Here is a 12,570-nt window from a genome sequence, read left to right on the forward strand (position 1 = left end):
ATGCTTCCTCATCAGTCCTCTGGAGTTGATCATTCATTGAGTTTATCAGAATTTTAAAGTTGCTTTTCAAATTGTTTGTTTTTATAATGTACAGGGAGTTTCCAAAGCAGAACAGAAAAGCAAAAAAATTGGAAAAAAAATCAAAGCGAAAGTACAAGATAACAGGCCATCTTGGCTATTTGATAGTGAAGGTGAACTGGAAAAGCCATTTGTCAAGACCAGATTTGCAATGTCTGCTCTGAATACTACAAAAAATATTTACAAAAATCAGTTAAATGCCAACAATTAAATGTTCAATCAGATGATAGTTCAATCAAGGGTCAATGAAAAATTTCTGTAACATATGGATGATCCAGGAGACCCAGTGATTGTACTCAAGTCAGAAAACCATTTATTCTAGCTAGCCTGGTATCCAAAGATAAGATATTCCAATCAAAAATAAGAAAAACTCTATTTTTAAAAAACATTCATTTAAGACCACTGTATAGGAAACTTCCAAGATATCCAGAAAAGGAACAGATATTTAGTCCAGTCTTCAAACAGAATTATGTAGGAGAAAGAATCGTGCACAACTAGGGAAAAAAAACCCAAAAGTAACCTACAACAATAAAATATAGACCTGCAGAAATATATTCAGCTTATAAGAGAATTCTTCTCCTAAGAGAAAGGTTAAAAGTATTAGAAAGTGGGAGTGATAATTCTGTGTTGGAAAATTGGAGAGTTTTGAAGCAGCAGTGCTAATTTTTCATAAATGATCTCATTTTCATTTTTTAATCAAGCTTTCCCCAAAATCCTGGCTTCTTAACACAGGTTATTTGTAATAATGAACTTTATATACATTGCAGGACATAATAAATAGATAGAAAACATGTCAAATGTGATAATTATTAATAATTCATGTCAAAATTAATATAAAGCATTTAGTTAGTATATTTTTGTTTTTGAAAAAAAGTAAGGCCATGTAGCAGTTTTTCTTGGAATATTTTGGCCTAATGAATGCAGAAATATCTTATGTAGCATTTCCAAAATTAGATATAAAGAATTAAGAATAATTTCTAGTTCAAATGAAGACAAATGAGGAAATCCAGATAAATTAATTAGTTGGATGCAAAGAAAAAAAAGAAGTAAATCCCTGCTCCCAAAGAATTTACATTCTGCTGGATATTGAAATACCGTGCACATATAAACATATACAAAGTAAATTCAAGGTAATTTAGGAGGAAGAGTAAGAGAGACATTAAGTCATGTAGTGACAATTTAATTTTAAGAAATTTAAATTTATTTCCTTATGGCAGAGCTGAAAAAGCAAACATGACATGCAGCCCAGGCAACCTCAAACTGTCTCTGGCCATGCAGGATGATGAGGAAACAGTATGACAGGTTTTTATTTATTTCAACATACAGGCACTTGTTAAATGCCTGTGTAGGATTTTATTTAAATTGATAACCATATACTTGATAACCAATCTCTCCTGCCTCAGATTCATGTGAGATATTTTAAGGCCGGAGAAATTTAAACTTGGTGATAGTTCTGTCAGTTTTACATTGCCCAGGCCCACTCTCTATTTGCTATGTCCCAGCCCTCGGATCATAGCTCATACTAATGGCATTTCCTCCTTACATTAAGGTAGACATTTTAGGACTAGATGACTTGTGATAAGGAGATGCAGATGTTGTTTAAAGTCAAAATGAAAGTCAACCAGCAACCTCCTGCTTTTCTTTCAGGGTCTTGGAACACTTTAATACCACTTCTGAAGACTACAGTGTCATTTTTACCTCAGGAAGCACGGCTGCACTCAGATTAGTGGCAGAGGCTTTCCCGTGGAGGTCAGCCAGCTACGGGAGCCAGGGGAGCAGGTTTTGTTACCTGACGGACAGCCACACGTCAGTGGTGGGCATCAGGAAGGTAACTCAGGCACTGCAAGTGTCATCCATGTCTGTGAAGCCAGAGGACATTTTGTTGTCAGAAAAAAGCAACGGAGCAGTTTATGAACCAGCCTGCAAGACTCCTCACCTCTTCTGCTACCCAGCTCAGAGTAACTTTTCAGGAACTAGGTACCCTCTTTCTTGGATAAAAAGGCTCAAGTCTGGATCTTTGAGCCCTATGACCACACCAGGGGAGTGGTTCGTGTTACTCGATGCAGCCTCCTATGTCAGCACCTCTCCATTAGACCTGGCAGCCCACCCGGCCGACTTCATCCCCATCTCATTTTACAAGATCTTCGGATTTCCCACCGGCTTAGGAGCACTGCTGGTCAATAATCGAGTTACTCACCTCCTCCGGAAAACCTACTTTGGTGGAGGGACTGCTGCTGCATACCTTGCTGGAGAAGATTTTTATGTTCCCAGAGAATCTGTATCGGAAAGGTAATGGTTTATTCTAGAGGACAGGTGGCAAGGGACAAGGCCTGGAAGCAAGGATTGGAGGCCTACCTCTGTGGAGGCATCTGTCCTAGGTTTAATAGCAAGAGAATCAAGGAGCTGCCTGGTCCCTCCTTGGGTGAAGCCAGGGAGCTTGACTAAAGCAGGGAGGATGGGTAAGGGCTGTAGATCCAAGAGTCAATCAGCAAGTGTTTACTAACGTTTACTAAGCACTTTGCTTCCTTGATCAGAGCCTTCCCTCAGGCCTTGCCCATCTCCACTTTAGGAGGAAGAAAAGGATTCACTTTGGCAGGTTAGGGACCTTCTGAATGCATGCTTAGTTCTAGGTTTGAAGCCCACTAAAAGGCGTTTGTCTTTACCACAAGATTGTCATGGGTGTGCAAGTGAATTGGAGGCTGTGCAAGGTCACCTGCCTCACTCTCCCCTCCAGGCCATCTGGGACCAGTGGCCAGGTCTAGATCAACAGATAGAAAGCAGTCATAGTGTATACTCACAAGGTCATGGGGAAGCTTGTGTCAAACAGAGCCTTCAAGATATACTGGTCAGGCCCTCTTTCCACTAAGAACAGAATGAAAGTCCTCTTTCAAATACCTTGTGTTTTATTTGTTATTGTAGAACAGGGCAGGTGATCTCTCTCTCTTTCTGTCTCTCTCTTTCTCTCTTTTTGTCTCTCTCTGTCTCTGTCTGTCTCTTTCTGTTTCTCTTTGTGTCTCTCTGTCTGTCTGTCTCGCTGTTTCTCCTCTCTATAAGCATCCCTTGAGCCCACAGGTACTGATTCCAGCTGGAAAGGGATAAACCTCTACAGGGGATCCTTAAACCCCAGTCCTGGTTTTACCATGGACAGAAATATTAGGAATACTTCACAAAACTCTTCCCTATTTTTCTCTGAGGCTCCATGTTATTAGGGCATTTATCAGGGAAGATCCTTTCTTTCTCTCCATATTGGCCCCTACCCCACCAGGATTTGGGGCTTGATCTGTTGAGTGATAGGACAAATTTTCCAGATCATATCTTAGTCTATTTGATAAAAGATAAATATGTTTCAGCCAGGTTCTGCTAGATAAAATTAATCATTGTAGTAGAAATGGGGCTTATTTAAACAGGTAAGGCATTTCCTAGAATAGTTTGAGGAGGAAGAGAGAGGTAAAACATAGGATAAATTTTAAGAGATTGGAAGCAGATTAGAAGGAAATGGGGGAAATTTTCTGGATGATGAAAATGCATCTGGGGTTTGGCTACTCTGATTTTTTAAAAGGCCCTAACATGTTGGTAATCAAACTTAGCTTTAATTCTTCCAGAAAATAAGAGACCTTAGTCTCCTTGTGATAGGTGATAGTATCCCTGAGCACCTCATACTGCCATGAGTGTATTACAGGCACTTCCCTGCTGGTAAGGACTGATGAAGCTCATTGAGGCTGAATGAAATTCTTAGGATAGCTGCTATTATATTATGCTCTATTTATTAGAATATAGTAGGTACTTACTAAATGCTTGTTGACTTGACTTCACTTGAAGCCATTCATTCTCCTAGTAGTCTAGAAAGCACTTTGGTCCTGCTCAAATCTTATGGTTAATTCTTTTGGTTTAGCCATTATCTAGAAGTAATAGGTGATCATTTCTTACAGTTAACATAATCACAGTAATGATAAGAACTGATGCTATTTTGTTTTAAAGCATTTTGTGTACATTATCTCAGATTCTCAGAACATCTTGTGAGGCAGGTGCTATTTATGGATCTGAATATAAGATTTGCCCAAAATCGAATATCTAGCTAAGGAATGTGGAGCAATAAAACTTAAAAAAAGACATTTTAGCTTCTTTCTTATCTCTCTTTTACAATTTACAAACTTGTAAGCTGATAGCCTGCAGACTGAAGCCTCAAATTTTCAGTAGAATAAGCTCTCCCAAACTTCCTCTAATTTCTGGACTCTTTTAAGAGTTTGGTCTGTCAGCCAGGAAATAAATAAACTCTTTTGTGACTGTAAGAGAATCTCTTTGAATTCTTTCAAACTATGAACCATGATACTCACACACTTCAAAATGACCTTTTTAAAGTCATACAATTATTAAACATCTAAAATGAGGCACTTAAGAAAGTATAATATATCTTTGAAAAGGAGATCTTAAAAAAAGAAGATCTTAAAAAAAAGGAGATCTTAAGAAGGCTTTTCTAAATGGGAAAATGAAGTAGGGTTCATGACCCAAGATGTTCTGAAGAAGGTCAAGTAAATACTTCTTTTTTCCTAAGTCTGTTCTAGGCACTAGGTGGATTGCTTGCCTGGAAAATCCCCAGAATGCTACCCAACTTTCCCTATCACATGATTAAATCTGGGGATAGCCTCCTGCATAATTTTTAGGAAGCTGATTGTGTTTTTAGCTGTCCTATGTGACTCTAGTTTGGAAATTAGTCGCAGAACACTATAGAGCATCCTTGTTCAAGTCAATGGAAGATTACTGATAGTCCCACAGGATCCCATGTACCAACCATGCGTCAGAGTACGAGAATTACAGTGGTTGCATGGAACAGATATCTATTTATTTGTAATGATAAAGCTGATATTTGGTTGATTTGTTCCAGAGCTCCCTGGAAATACCTTAGGTACCTTGTAAATGACTTCATTTGACAAGCCTCTTTAAGGGCCTGGTATGTGCTAGGTAAAATGTTAGATTCTTGGAGATGAAGATGAGAATGAAATGCTTCCTACCCCAAGGAGCTTACATTCCCCTGGGGGTGGGTGGGAACCAATATGTACAACTATAAGTACAAAATGCTGTCAAAGGAAATAGTTCTTAGCAGAACCTTGGATTTATGTGACAGGTTGGTACCGTGGGGGGCACCCACAAGATTACTGAATGTTAGAAGGGGTGCCTTGCCTAGAGCTACCCAAACAGTGTGGGTCTGAGCTTTTGATTTGAAGCCAGATCCCTTTTCACCTCTCAGTGCTGTAGGTAATGCTCTAAGATGACACATTCTGGAGCACTTACTAATCTGCACTGGTGGAGGGATCTTCCTTATTGAGAAATTACTAAAGCAACATTTTAATATTAAAATTTATTTTTGGTTCTATAAGGGCAGAGCTTTGTTCTGATAGGTAAGAAGAGTATTAATTGGTAATTCTGATATTTTAGTTCGTTGCCATCATTATAATCCAATTCTAAAACTGTGGGAAGTTATTCAAAGTAGTAGAAAGAGAAATCAGTGACTGAACAAGGACTAAATTTTCTAACTTAAATTAATATTCTAACATGGAGGACGATGGAAAGCATTCATTGAGATCCCAGACAAGCACAGTCAACAAACTACCCCTGAAACCATTTATTCTTTTAATTTAGGTTTTTTTGTTTTGTTTTAATTTGGTTTGGTTTTTGTAGGTTTGAAGATGGTACAATTTCTTTTCTTGACATTATAGCATTGAAACATGGATTTGATGTGCTAGAAAGACTGACAGGTCAGTGGAAAATTTTTCCTTTCTCTCTATGTGGATTTACTTCTGCTGTATGCATTTTGCTTCTGAGAAATTATTTTAGAAATAAGTTGTATTTAATTATCATTTATATATATGTTCAATTTGTTCACCAACAAGAGAATAACTTAGAAACTTTTTCCTTGCTAGGTGGAATGGAAAACATAAAACAACATACTTTTGCCTTGGTTCACTACACCTACACTGTGCTGGTCTCTCTTCAATACCCAAATGGAGCACCTGTGATTCAGATTTATAGTGATACAGAATTCAACAATCCCGAGACCCAGGGTCCAATCATTAACTTTAATGTGTTGGATGACAATGGAGACATCATTGGTTATTCCCAGGTAGCAAGATTTTTTTTTTTTTTTTTGTTTTGTTTTGTTTTTTTATTTCTCACTTTGCTAATCTTAAAACTATAACACCCTTTCTCCTCACCCCTCCTCCAATATGGAAGGTCACAATTTGATGGCAATTTCAAACCATTCAGAAAACAGTCCCCAAGCCCTTTAATAATAAGACCTTTGAACTGCTGAAATTATGCTCACAAAACTCATTGATAAAATCTATGCAATATATATAGAGGAGCCTTTCCCTCCCCTAGGTTCTCACTTGGCTTATATTTACTTTGAAAAATATTATTTGATTCATTTTTATTTTATTTATATTTATATAAATATAAAATTTATATATTTTATAAATATTTATTTCTGTTAGTATGTATAAGAACTCTGTTTTGTGTGTATATAAACCATTCCTGGTAATAAAGATTAACATTCACTTTTTCAGCAATCAAAACTACCAAAGGGTCAATTTTTAGAGCTTAGAGGAAATAAAAAAAAATTTCAGTGAGAACAGTATATGCAGTATTCTTTATTCACAGTGACTTCAACTCTGCAGTGAAGGGAAAGAGGTACAATTTCTCAGTTCACTGAAGCTATGTTCTAACATTATAATTGTATTGAGATCAATTTCATTCAATTGTAGTTTCCGTTTTCATTGTTGTTGTGCATATTGTTTTTGTTCTGCATAATTCATTCTGCATCAGATCAGAAAATTCTTTTCTGTGTTCACCATTTCTTATGAAACAATAATATTCTATTATATTCACATTCTGCAATTTTATTAGCCATGCTTCAATCTATAGATACCCACCTTGTTTCCAATTCTTTTGAACCACAAAAAGTTCTGCTATGAATATTTTTGTATATTAATTTTTTTAAAAAACAGAAAAAAGTAATTGAATTTATCAGAGTACATGTTTGGTAGTGAGATCTCTGTGTCTAAAGATATGAATATTTTAGTTGCCTTTAAAACATAAATCTGAATTTCTTTCAAGAGGGTTGGATTAATTAACAGGTTCTTTGAACCACAATTATTCATTTGTAACATGAAGGCATTGGACATGATGGTCTCTAATGGTCTCTATGGTCCTATGAAATAGGCATTCTTATGGCTGTAAGTGGTCACAACTACTAGCAAGGAAAAAGAAAAGAAGAAGGAAAGTGATAAAAGCTCACCAGTGCAGCAGGAAATTACCCTAGATATGCCAAAAACTTCTGAGACATTTTCATGGACCCTAACATAGCTCAATGTAATTCAGACAGACCTAAGCAGCTTGTGATACTGACATTTATTTTTAAGTTATTCTTTGAAACTTGGAATTGAGTTTCTGTGCAAAAGTAAAACAGAATTATTAATATTATCAGGATCAACAATGTAGATCACTCCCCTTCCTTTTGTCCATCTGTGCATCTCTTCCCTCACCCCTTTCCCAACACAAACACCCTGATAATCAAGTTCTGTGGTTTTTCCAATGTTAAATTCAAACTGAAGACTGTAAGCAAATGTATAGTTGTTCCAGCTCCAGATTTATGATTCTCTAGAGTCACTTAAAGCAAATCCTGCTTTTTAGAGGTCACTCTGACTTAGTCTCACTTCCCAATTTGAAAAAAAAAAATAATCCCAGTGCTGCCAAATGGATTTTTGAACTTCATAAAGTGAGGCTAAATACTTTCCTTTAATGAAATTCTAAAAGCTGTAGAGTTGTATATATTCCAGATCACCACCTATCTACCACCTAAAAAAAGTAGACACCTGAAGAGGGCTTGGATAGGAGTGCCTTGCACATAGGGCTTTTGAAAATGCATGTTCAACTGAATTGACTTGGAAGAATAAAAACTTTTAATAGAAGTGGCAGCAAAGTATGATTGAGAGGAAGTAATAAGAAGGCAAGACTAAGAAGATGAGTCTGATGGAGTAGGCTTTATGTCTAGACATATTTTTCTGGACATATTATCTATCCTTAATAATCTAAATCAGAAAAATAAAAACCAAAATCATAATGCACTAATAGTTTCTCCTTTAAAAATTGAATTAAAATTTCAGTTAACAATTTTTTTTTCTCTGCACTCCCCATTAAAAAAAACAAAACAAAACAAAAAAAAAACAAAATCCTTATAACAAACATGCATAATCAAGCAAAACAAATTCCCACAGTGACTACATCATGGATGTCTCGTTCTGAACTCTAAGTTTATCACTTCTCTTCAGAAGGTGGGTTACATATAACACACTCATGTTAAAGGGGTTCTACTTCTGGGTCCCTTAATTCAGTATGAAAATTTTAAGGGATAATAGGAGAGTTTAAGAAAGTCTAATCTCATTATGACAAATTTCAAAGAACAGTTTCCACCCCCAACTTTATTGGTACTAGTATTTTGCTATGAATATTATTTAAAACCAGTGGATCATTGGGGTGTGGAAATTTAATTTTGTTATGTTTATGGTAATTTCTTGTCATACAAATTAACTTGTACTAAGCATTTTCACTTTAACTTAATTCAAAGATTATCTTTTAAATGCTTCCCATATACCAAGCACAGTGCTAGCTGCTGGAGATTTCATTTTTGTCTAGACCAATGATTTCATGACTGTAGGGAACTCTCTTATGAGGAATGTAACTTTCCAGTGCAGGATTGCAGTTTTTCCACTGTTTATAATATTTGAAAGTTGCCTGATCACTGAGGTGATTTACTCAAGCCATACAACCAGCATATATCTTTTTGACTCTGAGGTAGGCTCTTTGTTATGCTTTTAGCTAATGCAAAATGCTTAATGCTGCTCCAGATCCTAAAGAATGAAGCAAGACAAGAATTAGTGGCAGAATCATAGATTCTTAGAACTTAGAGCTTGGAAATTGTCAACTCCAACTGAATTTATAGATGAAGAAAATGAGACCCAGAAAGATGAACAATCTTGAATAAAATACATTATTTCAGGCCATTCAAAGTGTAAGACATATATATATATAAAATGTTAAAATGCTGTACTTGTTTCCCTATGCTACTTTCACATTTTATTTAATCCATAGATAGAAAAAATGGCCAGCCTTCACAATATTCATGTTCGGACTGGATGTTTCTGTAATACAGGGGCATGCCAGAGGCACCTGAAAATCAGCAATGAGACCATTAAAAAGAATCTTCAGGTAAGTCCTAAACCCATTTAATGCTGTCCCACATCTTAAAGAAGGAAGTAAGACAAGACCACCATATAGAGACATAAGCATGGAAAAACCACAGTTGTATATTAATTCTATCTTGATTGTTTTCTGAGGGTGAGCATCTGTCTTTATTGATTAATTTTATTTTGATAAATTGCAGGGATATGCATAACAGAGGAAGAGAGGTTTTAAAATTTTTTTTCTTTGTGTTTTTTAAAAGAGTGTGAACTCTAGATCATATAACATATAACATGACATGTAGCATACTGTACACACTAGTATTTTATAATTATAATTAATTTTTTAACTTAATGGTATTTTTTCAATTATATGTAAAGATAGTTTTCAACATTCATCTTTGTAAGATTTTGAGTTCCAAATTTTTCTCTTCCTTCATTCTCTCCCCCTTTCCAAGACAGCAAGTAATCTGAAATAGATTATATATGTACAATCATATTAAACAGATTTCCATATTAGTCAAATTGTGGAGGAAGACTAGAGCAAGAAGGAAAAAAAAACCACAAGAAAGAAAAAACCAAAAAAATCCCCCAAAAGTAAAAATAGTATGATTTGATCTGCATTCAGACTGCATAGTTCTTTTTCCGGATATGGTCAGCATTTTCCATGATGAGTCCCTTGGAATTGTCTTGGATCATTGCATTGCTGAGAATAGCTAAGTTTATCCTAGTTGGTCATCTGCACAATGTTACCTTGTACAATATTCTCCTGGTTTTGCTCACTTCATTCAGCATTGGTTCATGTAAGCTTTTTCCAGCTTTTTCTGAAATCTACCTGTTCATCATTTCTTATGGAACAGTAGTATTCCATTACATTCATATACTATGACCTGTTCAAAGTATCCCCAATTGATGGGCATCCTTTCAATTTTTGATTCTTTGCCAGCACAAAAGGAACTGCTAAAAATATTTTTGTACATGTGGGTTATTTTCCTGGTTTTTTTTTTTTTTTTTTTTTTTTTTAATGACTCTTTGGGATATAACCTAGTAGTGGTGTTGCAGGATCAAAGGGTATGCAGAATTTTATAGCTCTTTGGAGGCAGTTCCAGATTGCTCTCCAGAATGTTTGAATTAATTCTCTGGAAATTTTTTCTTAGGGAATTCATTCATGGTTTTATTCAATTTTTTCCTAAAATTGGATTATTTAAGTTTTTAAAATTTCCTCTTCTGTTAATCTGGACAATTTATATTTTTGTAAATATTTATTCATTTCACATACATTGTTAGATTTATTGGCATACAATTGAGCAAAGTAGTTCCTAATTATTGCTTTAATTTTCCCTTCCTTGGTGATGGCTTCACTTTTTTGATTTTTGATACTAGTAGCTAGGTTTCCCTCTTTCTTTTTTTCTAATCAAATCAAAAGTTTATGTTTTATTCATTTTTCATAAAACCAATGCTTAGTTTTATTTATTAGTTTAATAGTTTTCTTACTTTTAATTTTATTTATCTCTTTTTCAGAATTTCTAATTTGGTATTTAATTGGAGATTTTTACTTTGTTCTTTTTCTAGATTTTTGAATTACGTGCCCAATTCATTGATCTTCTCTTTCTTTATTTTATTAATACAAGTATTATAAAATTTCCCTTAAGAACTGCATTGGTTGAATCCCATAAATTTTGGTATGTTGTCTCATTGTTGTTGTTCTCTTTGGTGAAATTATCGATTATTTCTATGATTTGTTGTTTGACTCACTCTTTTTAGGCTAGCTTTCCATGGCCCTTTATTACATGTAATTTTTATTGAGTCAAGTCCTTAAAAGGACTCATTTACTATTCATACCTTTCTGCATTAGATTGTGAGATTTTTATACTCTGAGACATAGTCAATTTTTGTGTAGGTCTCATCTACAATTTTGTGTAGGTACCTCTGAGAAGAAGGTATATTTCTCTCTATCTCCATTTTTAACAGAAGTTCATCATATCAAAGTTTTCTAAAATTCTTTTCATCTCCTTAACTTCTTTCTTGTTTATTTTTTGATTAGATTTATTTAGTTCTGAGAGGAGGAGGTTGAGGTACCCTACTAGTATAGCTTTGCTGCTTATTTCTTCCTGGAACTCACTTTACTTCTCTAAGAATTTGGTATGGAAAATGTAGAAGAGGGTTATTAGACTGACTATCAAACTGGAGATCTATAGAGCCATTGTGCTGACCTCACTGTTATGTGCCTATGAAACCTGGATGATCTACCAGCCATGTCAGAAAATGGAATCGCTTCCACTTGAATTGTCTTAGGAAGATTCTGAAGATTTCCTGGCAGGATAAGGTACCAGACACTGAGATTCTTTCTTGAACTAGACTGCCAAGCACTCTAACTCCACTGCAGAGAGCTGGCCAACTCCACTGGGCTGGCTGTATTGTACATCACACAGGGCAAGTGCTCACAAGCTGATCAGGAAAAGTAATACAGAGACATTCTCAAGGTTGCTCTTAAGAATCGATTGTATCACATGGGAGACACTGGCACAAGACCACCCAGTATGGCTTGCCCTCATCAGAGAAGTACTATGCTCTATGAGCAAAGCAGAATTGAATTAGCCCAAAGGAAACACAAAATACACAAAATTAGAGAAGCTACCTCAAATGTTTATATGTTCTTATAAATAATAAATAAAAATAAATTTATTTATAAATAAACAAGTGTTTATTTGCGACTGACCTGTGGCAGAGCACTCTAAACTCATATTGGTCTGATCAGCCAAGTTGGACACACTATAACTTAACTCTAACATAGTGTCTCTCTTTTTGGCTCTCTTTGAAATTGAAGGACAATAGCAATTCTTCCAGTGAGGCGTTTTACATTTTCTTCTATCTATTCATTTTTTTATTTTGTTTGATTCTAATTCTAATTTTTAAGGAATTTTCTTCAGTTACTTTTTGTAGTACCCTTTCCATTTGGTAATTCTACTTTTAAAGGAGTTATTTTCTTCCATTATTTATTTATTTATTTATGTTGCTGTGGCAGTTGGAGTTGTGTCTTGCCCAAAGTCTAAGTCACTCAGCTAGGAAGTGTTAAGTGTCTGAGGTCAGATTTGAACTCTGGTCCTCCTCACTTCAGGGCTGGTGCTCCATGCACTGCACCACCTAGCTGCCCCTCTTCAGTCAATTTATGCTTCCTTTTTCAAGCTGTTGACTCTTTTAAAAATTCTCATGCATAAGTCTCTCATTTCTTTTCCAATTTTTCTTCTACCTCTTTTAT

At 35.3% G+C, this 12,570-nt stretch overlaps 1 protein-coding gene across 1 annotated transcript in view; it reads left to right on the forward strand.

Annotated features, from left to right (window-relative positions):
• Window positions 1-12,570, forward strand: part of MOCOS (molybdenum cofactor sulfurase) — a 108,623-nt gene that overhangs the window by 24,878 nt on the left and 71,175 nt on the right. Inside the window, exons 4-7 of the mRNA XM_074279225.1 lie at window positions 1,726-2,367; window positions 5,755-5,831; window positions 5,997-6,196; window positions 9,223-9,339. Of these exons, the coding sequence (XP_074135326.1) occupies window positions 1,726-2,367; window positions 5,755-5,831; window positions 5,997-6,196; window positions 9,223-9,339 (1,036 nt within the window). The remainder of the gene's footprint in view (window positions 1-1,725; window positions 2,368-5,754; window positions 5,832-5,996; window positions 6,197-9,222; window positions 9,340-12,570) is intronic.

This window comes from Sminthopsis crassicaudata, chromosome 1, assembly GCF_048593235.1.
Source record: "Sminthopsis crassicaudata isolate SCR6 chromosome 1, ASM4859323v1, whole genome shotgun sequence".
Taxonomy (NCBI): Eukaryota; Metazoa; Chordata; class Mammalia; order Dasyuromorphia; family Dasyuridae; genus Sminthopsis; species Sminthopsis crassicaudata.